Source organism: Arabidopsis lyrata, assembly GCF_000004255.2.
Source record: "Arabidopsis lyrata subsp. lyrata unplaced genomic scaffold ARALYscaffold_7, whole genome shotgun sequence".
Classification (NCBI taxonomy): Eukaryota; Viridiplantae; Streptophyta; class Magnoliopsida; order Brassicales; family Brassicaceae; genus Arabidopsis; species Arabidopsis lyrata.
The window spans coordinates 10,186,862-10,206,504 of NW_003302549.1; the positions used below are offsets into that span (position 1 = coordinate 10,186,862).

The following is a 19,643-nucleotide window of genomic DNA, read 5'->3' on the forward strand; positions in this document are numbered from 1 at the left end:
GGACTTCTCAACTCTGAAATCTTATTCTCCGGAAATTTTGGTTGATTTTTGCTCGTCGCCGGAGATATAAAATCAGTTGCTACTCAACTTAAAAACTCTCAAACAAAGATTTTTTTTTTGTCAACTACTCTCAAATGAAGATGAATGGGAGGTTTTTCAGATCTTTCTTACCACATAATTTTCAGAAATTTTTTGTGAAAAAGTTGAGATTTATGATTTTTTTCTCTTTCTTATTCTGTTTTTTCTCCATAACTTTTTTTTTTAATCAGTTATAATAAGACAAACTATAAAAGAAAAAACGTAACTGAACTGGTAAAAAAAAATGAAACTGAACAGAACAACTGTGTATAAGCACATTTTGATCTGATTTAGTCCAATTAGCTATTTTATGAGAAGCCCACATGACTTTGCCAAATGATGAGAGAAAACTCATTTTCACACAAATGTGAAATCCCTCGTATAACAGACTTGAAATCCTCATTTACTAAAAATAAAAATAAAAATAAAATTGAATATAATAATGCTAAGAAGTAGTAGGCATACTAAAGATTTTCTCCCTCTGAGAAGAATATATACTTCTAAATCTACTGCTTACCTCTTTCAAAAACTTCCCTATCCAATCACTCGTAGCTCTTACATTTCACAAAAGAAAAATAAGGAAAAAAAAAAAAAAAGAGAAGCAACAAGTGATGTAAATGAGAAAATCCAAACTAAAAAAAAGAAGAGAAAGTTACTTTTATAGAGATACGATTTGCTTCGGAACTTTTGGTACAACCATAGTTTGATATAATGTTCATTCGAGCCAAGAACTGTAATATGCCTGCAATTTGAAGGTCCAACCATCAGAATTCTCTTTAAATTTTTACAGTAGCTGAACATGTTGTTATTGCTTTTCAAGATGCTACATGGTCCGCTTTCCGCAAATGAGATGTAACCCGATGAGACCAATTACAATTCATATATTTGTATTTGATCAGTAAATGCCTTAATGGTGGCAGAGAGAAAGAATTTGCTACCTGTAAGTTAATCTACAGGGCGGAGTAGTCCATCCTCATACCCAAACTCTGAATTTTGACTTTATAAAAGGATGTGAGAAGAAACAAATTGCTGTACAATGAAGACTTCATCACTCAGCTTCGCCTGCTTCTTCTTCTTTAAAGTGTTGTTCAAAGTATTCATCTAGTTGTCCCCAGTTTGGGATGCCTGATTGATTGGCATTGTCGGATGGTAACGACCGGATACATTTGAGGATTAGCTCAACATGAAGCTTCAGCCTGTTTAAGACGAGACAAATGTTTATTACAAAAGCTAAGTTGGCTCTTTTTTTTTTAAAGGATATAGAGTTACCTTTTCTTTGCCTCTGGAGAGCTTATCTCCAAGTTTGTAAGCGTTTGAGAGGTTTGTGTGTGGATAACTGAAATCACTTGCCTACAAGAATCATAAAAATGTATATAAATTAGGTAACCTAAGTGACTTCAGAACCCGAAAAACAATTCCTGCCTTTTAAAATTTACAAGAAAACAACAATAATTTGTTGTGCTATACCAGAAAGCTAAAGACGAGTACTGTCCTACAACTACAATAAGTCGTCATTTCTACTGCAAATAACAAATTCATGCAGCCCAAGATGTCTTTCCTATGAAAGCTGCATATATGCTCACCTGAAGATTGCTTGAACATCGGCTTCATGCAATGTCTCAGACAACACACGGTGAAGGTATCCAACTTCCTGTTAAATTAAATGCACATTAGAACATCTACTATTATCTTTACAAAGATTAGTGAACGAGAATAAATCACCCTTGTGAGTGGCCATGCAAACTCTTTAGTTTGTTTATTGGTGTCTGGAGGTCTGTTCCAGCCCTCAACAACTTTGGGCAAACCATGAAGATGCGCCAATAGTCTTTCTCTCATAATCTGAACCAGTTTTGTGTATATTTCATCTCGATGAATTCTATAATCCTGAGAATTGTCAAGAAATCGAAGTTAATGGAAACGGATATTAAAACCTCAAACAAGAGATGACCACCTGGTGTGAACTTTTTTCCAACTATTTTCTAAACCTTAAGACCTGTAAGAGTAAAGTCACAAAAGCCAGAAGAAACATACCTGAGCAACTTTATCCATCTCTACTGACAACAGAGGCTTTCTCGTCTCAGGTACTTTTGAAAACAGAATTCTTCTGGTTTCTTGGACCACAAAAGAAAAAGAAAAAAAAACAACTGTTATGCAGGAACCCAGCTTACATGGAAAATGAGCTAGGGATTTTATTAAAACAAAAAAGGAGCTAGGGATGATTCAAAAAAACCCAACAACAAAATAACCATCAAACTCATATTTTGGACAAAAAATGAGTAAGCAAATGCTTGGATAGCACAAAGTAAAACACTTCTACAGAGGAGAATCAAATGATGTCAAGACATTAATCCATTCGAACACATTATAACTGCAACAGTTAGAAAAAGAAAAATAGTTATCGCCTACCAGGAATAATAGTGTAAGTGAAGTCAATTACTTGACTTGCAAGCGCCAAGTGTTTCGCCTTTATGGACTTCAAACCAGATACCTATAGCATGAATATGGCCACTCAAAAGGTCAATATTAATGCAGTTTACATCTCTTTTGAGTAAATAGAAATCATATTTCTTTTGTGTCAAAAAATTAAATTCCAAAAGACAAGTACGTAAGGTGATACATCGGGTTAGGATATGGATCACAGGTTATTGGTTAGAAAACTCAATACAGCTAATCAGCAATGAAAAGTACAAATTTTTTTCATGTAAAGCATAGTATACCTGCATAGCACCAGCACCCAGAACAAGTTGACATGTCCGAGTGTTGAAAAATCTCAACACTTCAACAACACGACGAACAATTTCCGAGGACAGAGCTGGCAAAGAATTGTTCATATCAATGTATTCTGACAACATCTTGAGCAATATTAACCCACTGCAGACATAAAAGAAATTGCATCAGTATAACTAAAAATTTCCAGCCTGGATAGCAGCCAAACGTTATGCAATCTAAACCTAGGAAACAGTACATATATATTGAGGGAAGACTGCCCATCTAGGCATGCAAGACAGAGAAAATATAACAATAGTCATCGATCAACAATATTAAAATGCATAACAAGAAAACTAACCAGTTTACCATGTGGTAACCAACTCCTTGATAGAAAAGGTTAGATTTTCCGTGGGCCTTCTGATTACTTTGATTATTCGTAACTGAAGATACACCAGCCTTGCTTCTTTCAAGAGACTCAGGTGAGACTGTGGATTTCACTTGTGCATCACTAACTGCAGGACCTTCACTAGATTCAGATTTTTGATTTCGTAATTCAGTATTTTGATCCCCAGTTCCAGAAGTGAGAGACCCATTGAGAGGGAGCCGATTACTGTGATATGTTTTAAGATCAGCATCATCAACTTTCCCAGAAATCAACTGTTGGGATGCAAAAAGAGAACTGATTATGGATTGGAATTCTTCAGGAACATCTATCTCATCCCATGTTTCTTGATCAAGCACAGCTTTTAGTTTTGTCATCTACAGCAAAACAAATTAGAATAACAACCAGAACTCTTGTTAATGAAAGAAGTTAGATGATAAAAAATAACAGAATGTGGGATGAAGTCAATATAGTTCAACACTACTTGGTTACATAAAGTAAGTTTAACCTTTCTGCTAGAGAAAGTACAGATCAGATGGCTTGGGCTTATTGCTCTTGGTATAACTTTTTGGCCACTTTTCTTTTTTTGAAACTAAACAAAAGTGGAGATGTGCTTGCTGTAAAACTTTTAAACGTATCCATAATTCTATACAGAGACTAACCCGAGCTTCATGCTGGGAATCAACAAAGGCTTTGGCTTGTGATTGCAGCGTCCCACGAATACTAGATCCCAACCTTCCACCAATCTGTTAAATTCAGTACAAATGTCAACCAAGAATAAGCAATGCAATTTCTTATCTCTTTTATGAAGAAAAGTTTAGAACAAATACCTTCTCCGTAGCGGTTATAAATTCTTGGGTCAGATCATAAATGCTCATGAACTCCGGCAATTTCAATTTTGGATGAAGAAGAGAGCGAACTCCTAGTAGCTTTGCCCACCTACCATGAGTAACCTCACAAGCGGCAAAGACAGCTTCAGTGTTTTCTCTCAAGACATCGGCCCTAATATAAATCAGAAAAATGCCTAATTTAGTTCCTAGCATAGAACAAGAGCCTGTGTCACAGACAACTGCGAGAATTTGGAAAATGCATTAAAAAAAAAAAAAAAAGCAACTAAGAAACCTGAAGTTTCTCGACATGTTCATCAAGCTTGATGCGTCACTCAATTTTCCCTGCAATGGAGGGGCCTTTGAGGTAGCCTTACCCAATGGAGAAGACATTAATGATCCACCTTGGAAACCTGTTTCCTGAGCTGTTTCGGCCGCTACAGCACCAACAGCAATTGCAGCTGCAACTGAATCAGCGGCATAATGTCCATCGATATTGCAGAGAATCCATTCAATTGCTTTTTTCACTTCCGAAGCCCGGACTAGATGTGCCTGCATTCACTAAATGAAATGAAATCATATTACATCTTATTCAAACATCTAACTGCTTCGGAGAGTGAAAATTTCCAAACCTCTATTATATGGTAGATGTATCAAAACAAATATAAAAAGGCTGCCAGAGGTTTAACATAAGCAAAATATATATGTATAACTTCCTATAGTGCTTGTTTAAATAACTAAAAGTTCCATAATTGATGCATATATTACCTGAACAATCTTAAATATAGCAGTTAAGAGATTAACAAATGCCTCAGATGACAGAGTCCTCAACTTGCTCGCGAGAGATAAGCCACCACCTGTATATGCACTAGGAATAAGCATAGTTTCTGGAGAGCACCGAAGTAGAATATATTATCCGAAGAGAAGGATAATAAAATTCTATTTAATCCTTAAAAATAAGTTTTCAGCCAACATTCTTCATCAGTTGACCAATTTCCATGTAAATTACTTCCAAGTCGGGTCTCAGATCAAATAAGAGATTAAAAAAGAAAACAAGTAAATGGGAATATCCAGTAATATTGATAAAAGCATTTGCTAAAACGAGAATCCAATACTGTTGGTCCTACGGGGTTGAACTTGATGAGAATGTGTATTAGAGAAATTTTACACTTTTCAAATACAAACTTATGTTCAACTATGTTCTCAAGCACAAACTAAGTCGCATGACAATCTGTATACATAGTAATAACAATTAAAATCTCACCATCAACATCTACAGAGCGCTCCCCATGTGAAAAATCAGATTCGAGCGATCTTGCAACAAGAATGGGAAGCAGCTCAGCTACTGCTTTCTTGATTGCATTTTTCATTTCGGATGTGAGTGTATCACGATACATCCTCAAAACTGAAGGGAACTTTGCCTATGAAAACAGTTCAAAGAACAACACATGAAAAACTGAATTCAGACTAAACACTTAATGAGCACTATAAACCAACAATAAAGACCAGGAATGGCATAAACGAAGAAATTACAACAAGAAAGCATTGTCAACTTCAGTGGTAGCATATGTTAGAAAAATAATCAGGTTCGGTCACTCACCGTTCTTAGCAATCCAATAACTAGAGGAAGAAGCCGATCACATAAGGTAGAGGTATCCTCTTCCTCTAGCTTAACCTGAAAAGGTGTAAGCCCAATATTCAGAGTCATGCTAGTCGTTGTTCCAGTTTTTTTTCTGATAGTCTACCACTTCTCACAGTTTAGGATCTTCTATTCAGTTTTACACCAACAATAGAGCTCCACATAGTACAAAAATAAGCGCCCATATTCATTAAAATATATGCATTTGTATCGGATGAGACTTACTTCTTCACCGGTCTTCCCGTTAGATGAAATGGATCCCCGTATTTTTGCTGCAGATAAAATCAGTACATCTATCTCCCCAGTATCATGTATGGAGATACGCATGAATTCTGATGTGAGAATACTACAAAGAAAAAATCATTGAACCATCAGACACTAGACCATATAAACAAATAAATTAAAATAACAGAGAAAACAGGACTGGTAGATAACTACATATAGAGAGTGAACTTATATTATACTAAATCTTCACGGGACAGCACTACCAAAAAAAATCAATATACTAAACATTTAATTGATACAAATGCCTACAGGTTGTATACTGTTTTAACACCTTTTGGAGGTAACAAAGTATGAATGAAGTATCCAAGCAAAGACGAACATAGTACATTTCAATGCAAACCAGGATTTATCATAATAAGGGGAATTCAGCCAGCAAGGCATTACCGCAAGAAAGACACAACTTGAGGGGCAAGTTTTAGAGTTCAGAAGTTATGATTGAAACTAATAGGATACTACAAGCCTGGATGCATGCATAGTCACCAGACGGCCACCGCAGTTGGCAGTTATAAAGCTTAACATCTCAACAAACGTCCCAAGCACGAGAAACATGAAAGGATTGATTCACAAAGAAACAGTGACCTACGCAAATTATAGAGCAACTATCTGCTATATATAAACCAGAGCAGTAAAAGGATGTTATAGAAGGGGAAAAAACCAGAGCTGCAAAACCCTGCAAACATTTTTCAAATATCGACTGCCTTCACTATCTCAGAAATTTCAAGAGGCTCAACAGCGAAACTCAAAACATAGTCAATAAATCACATTTTCACCACTTCTCTAAAAACTTGGATTCAGGATTAGTTGGTTTCTTTGGTAAGGTAATTGGCACAGTTATAATCCGACTAAGTCTCCTTGTGTTCCCAATCAATCCATCCTAAAAGAGCATTACAGACAGACTAAATACAGCCTATTTTAGTCAGTTATCATAGCCTGAAAAGAGACACACCTGTTTATGGAATCTATGGAACTAGTAACATGATCCCGAAGATGGCGGAAGCAGTATAGACCAGTTAGCTCATCCCCAGCCTAAAAAAGATAGAAACCCATTTTACCTTCATAAGAAAGAGCCCCCTAATCGTCTAAAAGTATCCAACATCAATCGCAAATAAACTTACCAACAAGTTTTGGAGATCGTCAGTTATATCCAAAGCTCCAGCACAATCTGCGGACGCAACAAGCTGAACAATAAAGAATCAAACTTCCATCAAGAAAAGATAGGAAAAACACAAAAGTAGCTAACTTGACACTACTCTAAGCGAATCAGTAAGAAAAAATTACCAATTTGAGTGCAGAGAGAGCTTGGTTAACATACAAAATAAGTCTCAATTTACGTTGCAGCTCCAACATATTAATCCTAGTTGAGCTCAGCTCTTGAATCTGTCGAGCTGAATCTACCAAATTCCTGTCCAAGAGCCGAATAGTCTCTTTCAACTCACGAATCCTACTACAACCCTCAACAATCTTCACATTCAAATCCTGTAACTGCCCCTGAGCCTCAAAGAACGAATCGGACCTAACAGATATCTCCTTCACAAGATGCAGCTCCACCACATCAAGATACTGTGACAACTTCTCTTGAAGCGCTAGATTCTCATTCAAGCTCGAGAAAGGGCAAGCAGAACGAAATGTAGCTCCGTCCTCAAGAGCAAAATCCTCCTTAAAGTAAAGCGAAGGAACCTCACGCAAACACGCAGCTAAACCCGATACATGGCTCTCCTGATCAAACCCAGAGCTCTCTTCCCTCGTATGCTTCCTAATATCCTCAAACCTACCATGAGACTCAGAGATCGAAGAAACGTAGCCATGGAAGTCGGATCTGGTAAGCTCCGAACCCGGTAGCTTCGTTGAAGCAACAGGCGCGAACTCAGACGGAGCTACAAACGTAGACGAAGACCACCAACCAACCCAAGAAGCATCGGAACCATAAACACCAGACTTACCTCCATGTGGATTGTTAAGGATCGAAGAGAGACTTTGACTACTTGCATCGGAGATCGATTTGGTTAACGGTGAAGGAGAAGAAGACGAAGACGAAGAAGGACGACCAAGATCTAAGCTCGATCGGTTCGAATTGGTAATGGACCTTCCCATTTGGGAAGGGTGTGAATCCATAAGACCTTCACGAAATCAAAATCATGAACCAAAAAGCTGTGGAGAAATTTCACAATCGAATTTTGAAATCGGAGGGATCTTTGGGGATTTGAAGAGTGTGGATCGAATCAAATTGTGTGTGTTGTGAGAAAGTTTGGTGAGACTTTGGATCTGGAAGAGAATCGAAGAACGGAGGACTCACTGAGGAAAGCCCTCTCTGGGTCGAGACTCGATGGTTCGAGAGGGAGATGGTGTGATCAGTGCGTGGTTTCACTGCAGAGATTTAATCGACGGTTGATTAGGTATCCACGTCATCTAATAAAAAGGATAAAAGTTTGATGGGGTTACTAAATACTACAGGTATTACTACTAAATCATGTTCGTTTCATAATCGACAGCGACTGCAACCGCGATTTTAAAATTGCGGGATATTGTTCGTTTGGCAGTCGCGCGACTAATCGCCACTTAAATAATCGCATCACTAATTTTTCCTGCGATCAAAAATTTCATTACTAATCATCAAAGCATTACACAGCTCTTGTTGTGATAAAAGCTTTACTCTATTTTCTGGCTCTGTATCAATGGTCTCGTCTCTACCAGATATTAATTATCTCTATGATGCTTCCACCTTACTCTAATATCCCCATTGACAATAAAATCCCGGTAGTTCTTTCTGGCCTGATAGCCTCTCCAACGAGCCTGCCCATTACGGTTTAAAGTGTTAGAACTGGAGTTAATTAAAAACGAATCAAGAACATATTTTCAGTTATCAAACATTTACACGTATTATTGACATGGTTCAAACATTTTCAGTTATCAAGCATTTTCTAGTAATCTCTGTCCCACTGCAGAACTCATGGATCTATCAAACAAGTTTGTGGATTATTCTAAAGGGCATCCATTTGCTCTCAAGTTGTTAGGTTCTGATCTTTGTCAAAGAGACAAGTTATATTGGATTAGGAAATTGGAGAGACCGCAGAGAAGGCCAGATGGAAAGGTTCAAGAAGTTCTGCATATGAGTTATGAGGAACTATGCCTGGAAGAGAAGAGCATATTTCTGGATGTTGCTTGCTTCTTCAGATCAGAAAAGTTGGATTTGGTTTCGAGGATTCTGAGCACTTACCATATTGATGCTTCTAATGTGATAAATGACCTTATTGACAAATGCTTAGTAACCGTTTCGGATAACCGGCTTGAGATGCATGACTTACTGCTTACGATGGAGAAGGAAATTGGTTATGAATCATCCATCAAAGAGGCAGGTAAGCGCGGTCGGTTATGGGACCAAGAGGAAATTTGCCGCGTTTTTAAACATAAAACGGTGAGTCTGAATGTCACATTTGTTCTTACGAATGTGATTCTTCTACTATAGTTTTTAATTAACTTTTTTCTTATCCAGGGGACTGCAAAAATTAGGGACATCTTCTTGGATATGTCTAATGTAGAAAGCATGAAGCTAAGTGCTGATATTTTCACGGGGATGTTGAGTCTCAAATTCCTGAAATTCTACAATTCTCATTGTTCCAAGTGGTGTAAAAATGATTGTAGATTTCGTTTCCCGGGTGGGCTTGATTGCTTTCCAGATGAGCTGGTGTATCTCCACTGGCAAGGGTACCCTTTGGAGTATCTTCCATTGAACTTCAACCCGAAGAAACTCATTGATCTTAGTCTGCGTTATAGCAGCATTAAGCAACTATGGGAGTATGAGAAGGTACAACCTTTGCAGTAAAGTCTCCCATTCTATCAGATTTTAGTGTGATTAAGTATGTGATTATAAAATTATTGATCTTGCAGAACACAGGAGAGTTAAGGTGGGTTGATCTCAGTTATTCGAAAGACTTGCTGAATCTATCTGGCTTGTTAGAAGCTCGTTAAATCTTGAATGTTGTACAAGTTTAGCCAAGTTTTCATCAATCCAGCAAATGGACAGCCTTGTTTCTCTGAATCTCAGAGATTGCATAAACCTCAAGCGTCTTCCAAAGAGCATTAATCTGAAATTTTTGAAGGTTCTTGTCCTCAGTGGCTGTTCAAAACTCAAGAAATTCCCAACTATTTCAGAAAACATAGAATCTCTGTATTTGGATGGCACATCAGTAAAAAGAGTTCCTGAATCCATAGAGAGTCTCAGAAACCTTGCTGTGTTAAATCTAAAGAATTGCTGCAGGTTGATGCGTCTGCAGTACTTGGATGCTCATGGCTGTATCTCACTCGAAACAGTAGCAAAACCCATGACGCTTCTTGTGATAGCTGAAAAGACACATTCTACTTTCGTATTCACGGATTGCTTCAAGCTAAACCGAGATGCACAAGAAAATATTGTGGCTCATACTCAACTGAAGAGTCAAATACTGGCGAATGGATATCTTCAACGTAATCATAAGGTCCAATATCTTCGGTTTTATCATTTTCAGGAACTAGTTTTGGGACCTTTAGCTGCTGTAAGTTTTCCAGGAAACGACTTGCCATTATGGTTCCGCCATCAAAGAATGGGATCTTCAATGGAAACCCACCTGCCTCCACACTGGTGTGACGATAAATTCATTGGCCTTTCTCTCTGCATTGTTGTCTCTTTCAAGGACTATGAAGATAGAACCAGCCGTTTCTCGGTAATATGCAAGTGCAAGTTTAGAAACGAAGATGGTAATTCCATCAGCTTTACTTGTAATCTTGGAGGATGGACCGAGTCATCTGCATCATCAAGCCTCGAAGAACCAAGACGACTTACCTCTGATCATGTGTTCATCAGTTACAACAACTGTTTCTATGCCAAGAAAAGCCATGAACTCAATAGATGTTGTAACACCACCGCCTCATTCAAATTCTTTAATACTGATGGAAAAGCCAAAAGAAAGCCAGATTTCTGTGAGGTAGTGAAATGTGGGATGAGCTATTTATATGCACCGGATGAGAATGATTATAGATTGCAGGGATTACAGGAGAATAACCTCGAGAAAGCGGTATCTAGAAAAGAAACAGAACTAAATGAAACCGCATTGGATGAAGCTGCTATGTCCAAGAGAGCCCGTTTATGTTTACAAGAGGAAGAGCTACTGAACAGAAAAAGAAAGAAGGATGATATCTCTTATCCTGATCATGAGTGTTCTGTAACTTCTGTTTTTAGTTACGTGTAGCCAACACAGCCTCATCTCTGGAAATAACTAGTTTCAGAAAGCTGATTTCAATCAAGGTTTGGCTTCTAAACAGAGGTCGAATCTATCTTACTCTTGATTCCATCTCTTACGTGAATTGCAGAAACAGTATTTATAGAGTTTCTCAAGTTTCCAAGTGAATTGGCTACTCTTAAGCAATTTTCAAGAAGATATATTTGGATCTCTGTCTCACAAACAAATATCTTCTACAAAGGTTGAAACAGTTTCCTCTACTGTCACACAACAAACTCAGAATCACATCTTTTTAGGTATTTTTTTGGTATTCTTAAATGTAAAAGCTTAAGTTTGACTTGTAATAAGATTCATTGAGACTTGAAGTAAGATTCCAATGCAAACTTATTGCGATATCTCTCTGCACAATAATTAATAAGATTCTTTGAGACTTGAAGTAAAGTTCCAGTACATTGCATTACCAGTTCATATGCCACCTCGCATATGTTACTTTATCCACAAGCGTTGATATTAAACAAAAAAAAGTATCCTATTTCATGCCTTTGAGTGATTTGGTTTACGTCTTCTAAATAATAAGAATAAGTATAGCCAAAAAAGTTAGAGAAGTCAAATGCTTAAGTTGTAAAATACCAAAAATCCCGCACTAAAAGAATGAATATCACACAATCAAAAGTCAAAAGTGGACGCCAAACACACTAAACGATAGTATACTATTTTGCTTCAAACCTTACCAATGTTTTAGACCATTGACCTAAATTTACTATTTTAAAAAAGTTTCATGAGAATTAGGAGTGTTCACATAATGTGTTAAACAGTCACGCAACAAGTCACATGAATAATTTCCCATATATACAACCAAAGTAACCCCACAAGATTAATTGAAGCCTCACGTTTCTTTCTTGGTCATTTTTTGACGTTACCAAACCCACTGAATAAAACTTTTAAAGTAATGAAAACAACTTTAATATTAGATCGTTTCCACTTTATCATTTTACTTATATTGGAAGTTTATAACTAAAATCCTCCAAGATGAAAAATGACACTTTACTCTTTGTGAATCCTTTAATTGAACAAGCGGAATCAACACAACAACACATTGTGAAGAAGAAAGAAAAAACAATGGCTTCACAAACCAAAATCAAGAAACCTAATTCTCATTTTAGTCTTTGTACTTTCCTCTTCTTCACCGTCCTCTTTACCATACCGGCTCTCTTCCTCCTCCGCACCTCCTCTTGCTCTTCCTCCACGGCCGCAGTCTCCTCCTCCTCTGACACAAACCAGCCACCGTGGTCTGGCGACCTCCAAACCGCCCAATTTGCTTGGAACCGTCTTGATTTCTCCTTAACCAACCCTCCTCCAAAAACCCTAAAACTCGCTGTTTTCTCCCGGAAATGGCCCACTGGGCCCAATCCCGGTGGCATGGAACGCCATGCTTTCACTCTCTACACTGCTTTAGCTCGCCGTGGACACCGTGTCCACGTTTTCACCTCTCCTTTAGACCAATCCCCTGAAACCAACAAAATCCCCCCTGTTTCCGACCAAATCCTATACCCTATAATCCATTCTCACGGCGACGCTGAGCCCGGAAAATGGCGGTATAACAAAGCATGGGAGCTTTACCAAGAAGAAAACAAGAGAGAACCTTTCGACGCGGTTCACTCCGAAAGCGTGGCTTTACCTCACTGGATCGCCAGGGAGGTTCCAAACCTCGCCGTATCCTGGCATGGCATTGCGTTAGAGAGCTTACAATCAAGCATTTACCAAGACCTGATTCGGAAACCAGACGAACCAAGATCACAGGGCTTCAATGCAAGTCTATACGGTGCCGTGCTTCCCAAGATACTCGACGAAATCAGATTCTTCCACAACTACGCTCACCACATCGCAATCAGCGATAGCTGCGGAGAAATGCTAAGAGACGTTTACCAAATCCCTGAGAAAAGGGTTCACGTGATTCTTAATGGAGTCGACGAAAACGGATTCACATCAGACAAGAAGCTACGTTCTCTGTTTAGGTCAAAATTAGGGTTACCAGAAAACTCATCAGCGATTGTTTTAGGAGCTGCTGGGAGATTGGTTAAAGACAAAGGACATCCATTACTCTTCGAAGCTTTTGCGAAACTAATCGAAACACATTCTAATGTTTACCTAGTAGTAGCTGGATCAGGGCCATGGGAGCAACGTTACAAGGAATTAGGCGAAAAAGTTTCCATTTTGGGATCTCTAAACCCACATGAGCTCAAGGGTTTCTACAACGGGATCGATTTGTTCGTAAATCCGACGCTTAGACCACAAGGTCTTGATTTAACGTTAATGGAAGCGATGTTGAGTGGTAAACCAGTGATGGCGTCGAGGTACGCAAGCATAAAGAGGAGTATAGTGGTGAATGATGAGTTTGGGTTTATGTTTGCGCCGAATGTGGAAGCTTTGACGGCGGTTATGGAGGTTGCGGTGGCGGAAGGAACAGAGAGATTGGCGGAGAGAGGGAGGAAGTGTAAAGAGTATGCGGCGGAGATGTTTACGGCTAGTAAGATGGCTTTGGCTTATGAGAGGCTTTTTCTTTGTATTAACGATCAGAAATTTTGTATCTACCACTAATTAGTAATTAGTAATTTACTCAACATTTTAATTTTTCTTCGAAAAGTGAGTCATAGCCAAATAAGCAAAGTAGTCAATTACATATCTAAAGTTACACAAATATCTAGTCTTTTAGATTTTGTTTTCCAATTCCAACAAAATAAGATTTATCTTCTTCTTTGAAAAACGATATTTATCTTTTGAGTTAAAATGAAATCATATATATATGAAAGTTGGTCAACTCTCTCCATATGAGTGCCACATCATCACAAAAAAATGACATGTGTCATTCTACATTATTTAAATTAAAAATTTAGCAAAATTAAATGAAAAAAAATAAAAGTTCTTCATTGCATTACATCCCCCATCAATCCTACTTTTAACTGATTTCTTCAAAATAAAATAAAAGTTACAAAATTATGTTGATACATCAAGCACGTCTTTATTTTACTCTTTTTATTTTACTATTTTTTTTTTTATCAATGGTCACTAACGACTAAAAATTTATTTGTGTTGTAGTTTACTTGTTTGCTACCTAACCTCTTATTAGTTTAGTAATTTTACCTTGAATCTTTTCTCATTATTACGTTTTGTAGTTCATATACGACTTATCATATGACCTTCTCTCTTTTTATTTTGTGTCTTATGGTAAGTTGATAACATTGACATGCAAATTTTTTTAAATAATGGATCTTTGAGACGTTAGACATACCAAAGAATTCAAGAGACGACCATTATTTTAATATGGCTATATACAATGACAGAAGATTTAAAAGTGTTGACTTAAATGACTCTTTAATTTTTGTTTTCTTTTATTTTTATATGAAAAATCTAGAGGTCTTGTTCAAATTATGTCAATCGAGTATTTAATAACCTATCATGATGTGGCCAGAGTACTAGAGTACTAGATCAGGAGAGTACATTGACTAAGAAATTTTTTTGTTTATAATCAAGTTAGACAGGTTTCAAACCACACAAGTAACATAATTATATATCATTGTATCAAAATATCTTATATTGTTGTTGTATGTATTCATTCATGATAGTGAAAAAATATTAAGATCTTAGATATAAATAATCATATTTATACATGAAAATGTATAAATTGATATTTCAAGTCAAAAATAAATTTAACCACAAAAATTGTAACTACATAAGATGGATCTAATTTTATTAACAACATGATAAAAAAAACAAAAAAAAAAACAGAAATTAGCAACAATAACTAATCATAAAACGGTTCAAAACTTCAAATATTCATAAAGAATTTATTAAAATAAAATCAAACTCGCATTTTTAAATACTTACATACTCGCCACTGGCACTTTTTGATGTGAAGAAGAAGAAGAAGTTGACGTTTTGTGGTCGTGAGTTAAGTCGAACACTAACGACACACGATCTTGAAACCAAATCATATGATGTTACTTTCACTGCTGAATCTATCGGATTACCTGTTTTATATTTCCAGAGTTTAATCTCTATTTCATAACTATCAATACATAATGTAATCTTTGCTTTTTCAAGATATAATTATGGGTCAGAGTCTTGTGTTTTAATTCAACTAATTACCAAAATCCAAAACAACAAAATCAACCTCAGCCAAAATCCACTAAAGTTCCATTAATCAGTCTGTTATAATTTAGATCCTACATATACACAAACCGTTGGGGTTGAAGCAAATTTCTAAGAGTCGATGACGTTTGAACTTAAGAGTCGATGACGTTTGAACTTATGCGAGCTTGTTCAAACCGTTGATAAGCTCGTCTAGTTCTAATAAACAACACAAGACTCGAACCTAGCCCAAATAGAGACAAGCAACCCCACCACACAAAGGTCAAGTAATAACAATCTCGTCCCATACACACCACCGACTCCGCCGTCATCGATTTGGTCCCGGTGAAACCATGTGAGTCATAGACTAATGCTGCCAAGAATCCATAGATCAATGATCCTATCGGTATGTTTGTGATCAAGATATTGTGGTTAACTCCAACACTGTTTGGTCCGAAAAGCTCTGATGTGATGGAAACCGCTGCTGCGAATATAAACCCAGAACTTAAACCCATCAGCGCTGTTCCTGCTTGTAATGCTGATGCATTTCCTGATGATGCAAGCAAGAAAAGCGCAAATGGTGTTGGTAATAGCGCGATTGCTAACCACCCTGTTCTCGCAAAATAAACCTTCCTGCACAAATTAAAACATTCAAAACTCCGCAATCAACCATCCGGTGTTGTAGAAAGCAATTTTCGACTAATCAAAGATCGATGCACTTACGCTCGGATATAATCAGGTGTTGCAGAAAGCAATCTTCCAAAGAATGAGAAAGCGGAATAAAGTGTGACAAGAGTTGTGGTATTTGAGCTTTGTCCTAAAGACTGAGCAATCTGTCCGAGGTTGTTGCTGTACACAAGTCCAATGGTTCCACCGCAGAAATAAGCGATATAGTATAACCAGAAATCTGATCTGCGTAACAGCAGCGACAAAGAATGTTCAATTCCCAAACCTTCAAGCTGATCTCTTGTAATAAGCTTCTTGCAACAAGACTCATCACTATCGTCTTCCTCAACAGCTACTGTCTTAACCGGGTTTTGCACCACATCATCATTCAGCAATTGGTAGCCTTCACGATTTGCTTCATGTGCAAGCATCCCTTTATGCAACTCAAGGTCATCAGGATCAACAAGAATGAAACCAGAACCTTCTAGACGGAAACTGGTGTGGATTGTGCGGTTATACCAATTCCGGGCGATGACTAAACCAGGAATACATAAAGGGAAGATCAAAAGGACGATAGCACCACCAAAGAGGAGACGAGCAGAGGTTAAATCAGTTGAGTTTGATCCAAAGAGAAGGAGATAAACACCGTTTAAAGCAGCGAGTATGTTGAGCAATAGAAACATGAGAGAGTCACGACGAACTCCATCTGGTGGAAGAGGCTCAAAAGGCGGTTGGCGAAGAATCGGGATGATTGCAGTGAAAGAGACAATGAGCGGTATAAGAGCGTTTAGAAGAAGGTATAGCTCTGGAGAGGTTGGATTGATTGCGTTATAAGCGAGAGTATATAACGCGGCGCTTACGCCATTGAAGCTCACAGTGAGGGAAAGAGCAAGTGATCTGTTTGCAGGGAAGTTACTAATGCAGAGTACAAAACAGACTGTGTTGAACCAACAGATACTTAGACCAGCAAGTAAGCAACATAGAAACACCTGCACACAAGCTAGCCAAACTTAATCAAAAAATTTCTTCAGAAACGGCAAATTATTAAAAAATTCATATAATTGACTTGATTAGGCAAAAAAAAAATACTAAACAAAAAAAACTCACATTCAATATTTGTATATTTACTTTATTAAATTATGTTAATAACAGAATTCTATGTTATCACTTACTCATTAGAAAATGACGTTTCAGAAAATCGTGGTTGTCAATATTTCTATACGAACAATAAGAATTATATAAAATATCGGATTTTAAAAATTTTTTAACGTCATAATTTATAATATAGAATCATAGATGTAATTGCAGATTTTCGAAACAGCCATCAAACATGACACAAAACTCGTAAGTTGTTGGGAATATTGCAAAATCTACCACATTTTAACAACTGGCATTCAAAATCTACCACAATCTCAAAAAGCTTTCAAAATCTACCATATTTCAATAGCACATGTGGAATGCTGGACCAAAATACCCCTGATTGGGACATAGTCTGTGTCAAGGACAGAGTCTGTGTCAGAGACAGAGACAGTTTTGTCTGGCGCTTCCAAAGAAGGAGCAGGTCTGCAATAAATGCTGCACGGTTATTTAAATAATATGTTATATCAGGGACAAATTCAGATCTAATGAGTAATATAATTAGATCATGGACAAATTCAGATCGAATGAGTGATATACTTAGATCGAGGACAAGTTCTGATCGAATGGGTAATAGAATTAGATCGGGGACAAGTTCATATCGAATGAGTAATAGAATTAGATCGGGGACAAGTTCATATCGAATTCAGATGGAATGGGTAATAGAATTAGATCGGAGACAAGTTCAGATCGAATGAGTAAGATAATCAGATCGAATATGTTATATTGGGGACAAGTTCAGATCGAATGAGTAAGAGAATTAGATCGGGGACAAATTCAGATCGAATGGGTAATAGATATAGATCGAGGACAAGTTCAGACCGAATGGGTAATAGAATTAGATCGGGAACAAGTTCAGATCGAATGAGTAATAGAATTAGATCGGGGACAAGTTCAGATCGAATGAGTAATAGAATTAGATCGGGAACAAGTTCATATCGAATGAGTAATAGAATGAGTAATAGTACTCGGGACAACTGGATCTTTTTGTTATTTTGCAATAGAAGGAAAAAAAATTCAATAATCAGGGTAGGTGAATACAATAATGCTCAACTAATCTGTGGACCAAAATAGATGGTGAAAAATCTAAATAAAATTTGAAACCCTTAAATGAGAACAATTGGTGGACAAGATGTGGAATTCATGATAATAGAGCAAGATGATGAAATCGGGGACAAGATCTAGACGCAACAGAGAATTTCCAATCGGGGACAAGATCTGGAGACAAAAACGAAAGTTAATTGTTTAGTCTAAGGAGATATAATGTTTCTTGGTTAAAATGCACGTGTTTCGAGGGAGAGAGAGATAAATAGAGGAGCTAATATTGTAGAGAAGATAAATAGGGAGGAGAGATAAATAGGGAGGAGAAATAATTAGGGAGGAAAGATAAAAAAGAAGATAAAGGGAGGGCAAAATGGTAACTCTACATCAAAATGTGGTATGAGTTGAAAGAAGGGAAAAAATGTGGTAGATTTTGTAGTTTTTCCAAGTTGTTGCCACTTGCCACCAACCAAATAAATGGAAGACAAATTCTAAAAATAATGCATATACCAATAAATAAGAAAGTACATCGACAAAAAAAAAAAAAAAAAATTGAACTAGCAATCTACCAATCAAACGTGCACCCAATCTGAGATTCAATATCTTATTTCCGTCTCACTTGTTCACAATTTCAACATATATTAATATATAAGCTGTTCTTAAACAAACAGAAATAAAATTGAATCAGATCCTTATTATAAAAAAAAAGAATCATTCTTAAATAAACTAATTTTTGAATTATAAGACAAAAATATCCGACCATGTTATCAACTCCAATATTAGGATTATTCCAATCTCTAGATTTTTTTTTTCCATTCTTTTTTTTTATGAACATTTATTTAAAAGAGCAAATAAAAGGTAGAAAAAGTTAGTTACGTTACCATAATATAAGGCAAAGAGATGAAATGAGTGATGACGAGCCACTGAACTCCATAACCGACGAATCCCATAAACGCCGCCGCGAAAAGCACCGTCCAAAGCGGGAAATACATAAGTGCTAGCCCCGACGACCATCCGAAAACTTTTCCGAGATCCGAAGCCACGGCGAGGTAGTTTAGCTGCACCTGTGAAATCCCTAGAACCGATTTCAAATCTGACGAGTAAGCTGAGAAATCGAAATTCGTCCCGGTGAAAGCTTGAATCCATATCGTCGCCACCAGAATCATCCATTTTCGTGATTGCCCCGCCATAATCTTTTCGCCGGCGTTGGTTCTGAAAATCGAATCACCGAGCGAGAGAGACTTTGTGGGTTTTTTTTTTTTTTTTGTATGGTAGAGAGAATTAGAGGTGTTTTGTGTGAGTGAGCTTTTTCTCGTTTGGTTTTCTCTATTTTTTGAGGAAATTAATAAGAAAAGGATTCTTCTATTTACGTGGCACCCTTTCTATTTTCTTTTTATAACAGATAATTTATCTATTTTCTTCAAATAAGATATGATTAGTTTTAACTTTTAAAAGTTTTGGTTGTTTTAATAATTAAACAGACAAACGGTGTCTTTTGGAGATGATTAAAGATAGCAAGACTATGATTAAAATAGAGA

At 37.0% G+C, this 19,643-nt stretch overlaps 4 protein-coding genes across 5 annotated transcripts; 2 read left to right on the forward strand and 2 right to left on the reverse strand.

Annotated features, from left to right (window-relative positions):
* Window positions 1-495: 495 nt before the first annotated feature.
* Window positions 496-8,286, reverse strand: LOC9306057 (vacuolar protein sorting-associated protein 54, chloroplastic). Of its 2 annotated transcripts, XR_002330554.1 has the most exons (19): window positions 7,199-8,286; window positions 7,036-7,098; window positions 6,867-6,946; window positions 5,861-5,981; window positions 5,597-5,671; window positions 5,261-5,417; window positions 4,765-4,853; window positions 4,292-4,548; window positions 4,000-4,171; window positions 3,832-3,915; window positions 3,146-3,546; window positions 2,796-2,949; window positions 2,485-2,566; window positions 2,110-2,189; window positions 1,801-1,962; window positions 1,662-1,729; window positions 1,348-1,428; window positions 1,017-1,274; window positions 496-820 (listed from the first exon to the last, which is right to left on the reverse strand). XR_002330554.1 is itself a non-coding variant. In XM_021018637.1 (18 exons), exons 1-18 carry the CDS (start codon window positions 8,030-8,032, stop codon window positions 1,127-1,129), a joined length of 3,108 nt encoding a protein of 1,035 aa, XP_020874296.1. In that variant the 5' UTR covers window positions 8,033-8,286; the 3' UTR covers window positions 860-1,126. The 2 variants fall into 2 exon arrangements, 1 of the variants encoding a protein (XP_020874296.1); XM_021018637.1 differs by lacking the exon at window positions 496-820 and having other exon boundaries at window positions 860-1,274.
* Window positions 8,244-11,214, forward strand: LOC9306058 (inactive disease resistance protein RPS4). Its single transcript, XM_021016942.1, is given in 5 exon segments — window positions 8,244-8,278; window positions 8,825-9,332; window positions 9,411-9,722; window positions 9,806-9,822; window positions 9,906-11,214. Coding segments are annotated over 5 exon segments (2,136 nt in total). The 3' UTR covers window positions 11,170-11,214.
* Window positions 11,215-12,028: 814 nt separating this feature from the next.
* LOC9304007 lies at window positions 12,029-13,808 on the forward strand. The gene has a single exon (XM_021020096.1). The coding sequence runs from the start codon at window positions 12,163-12,165 to the stop codon at window positions 13,729-13,731; it is 1,569 nt and encodes a 522-aa protein (XP_020875755.1). The 5' UTR covers window positions 12,029-12,162; the 3' UTR covers window positions 13,732-13,808.
* A 1,491-nt stretch (window positions 13,809-15,299) lies between these two features.
* Window positions 15,300-19,462, reverse strand: LOC9304008 (protein NUCLEAR FUSION DEFECTIVE 4). Its single transcript, XM_021018973.1, has 3 exons — window positions 18,987-19,462; window positions 15,985-16,916; window positions 15,300-15,894 (listed from the first exon to the last, which is right to left on the reverse strand). The coding sequence occupies exons 1-3, from the start codon at window positions 19,293-19,295 to the stop codon at window positions 15,417-15,419; spliced, it is 1,719 nt and encodes a 572-aa protein (XP_020874632.1). The 5' UTR covers window positions 19,296-19,462; the 3' UTR covers window positions 15,300-15,416.
* Window positions 19,463-19,643: the final 181 nt, after the last annotated feature.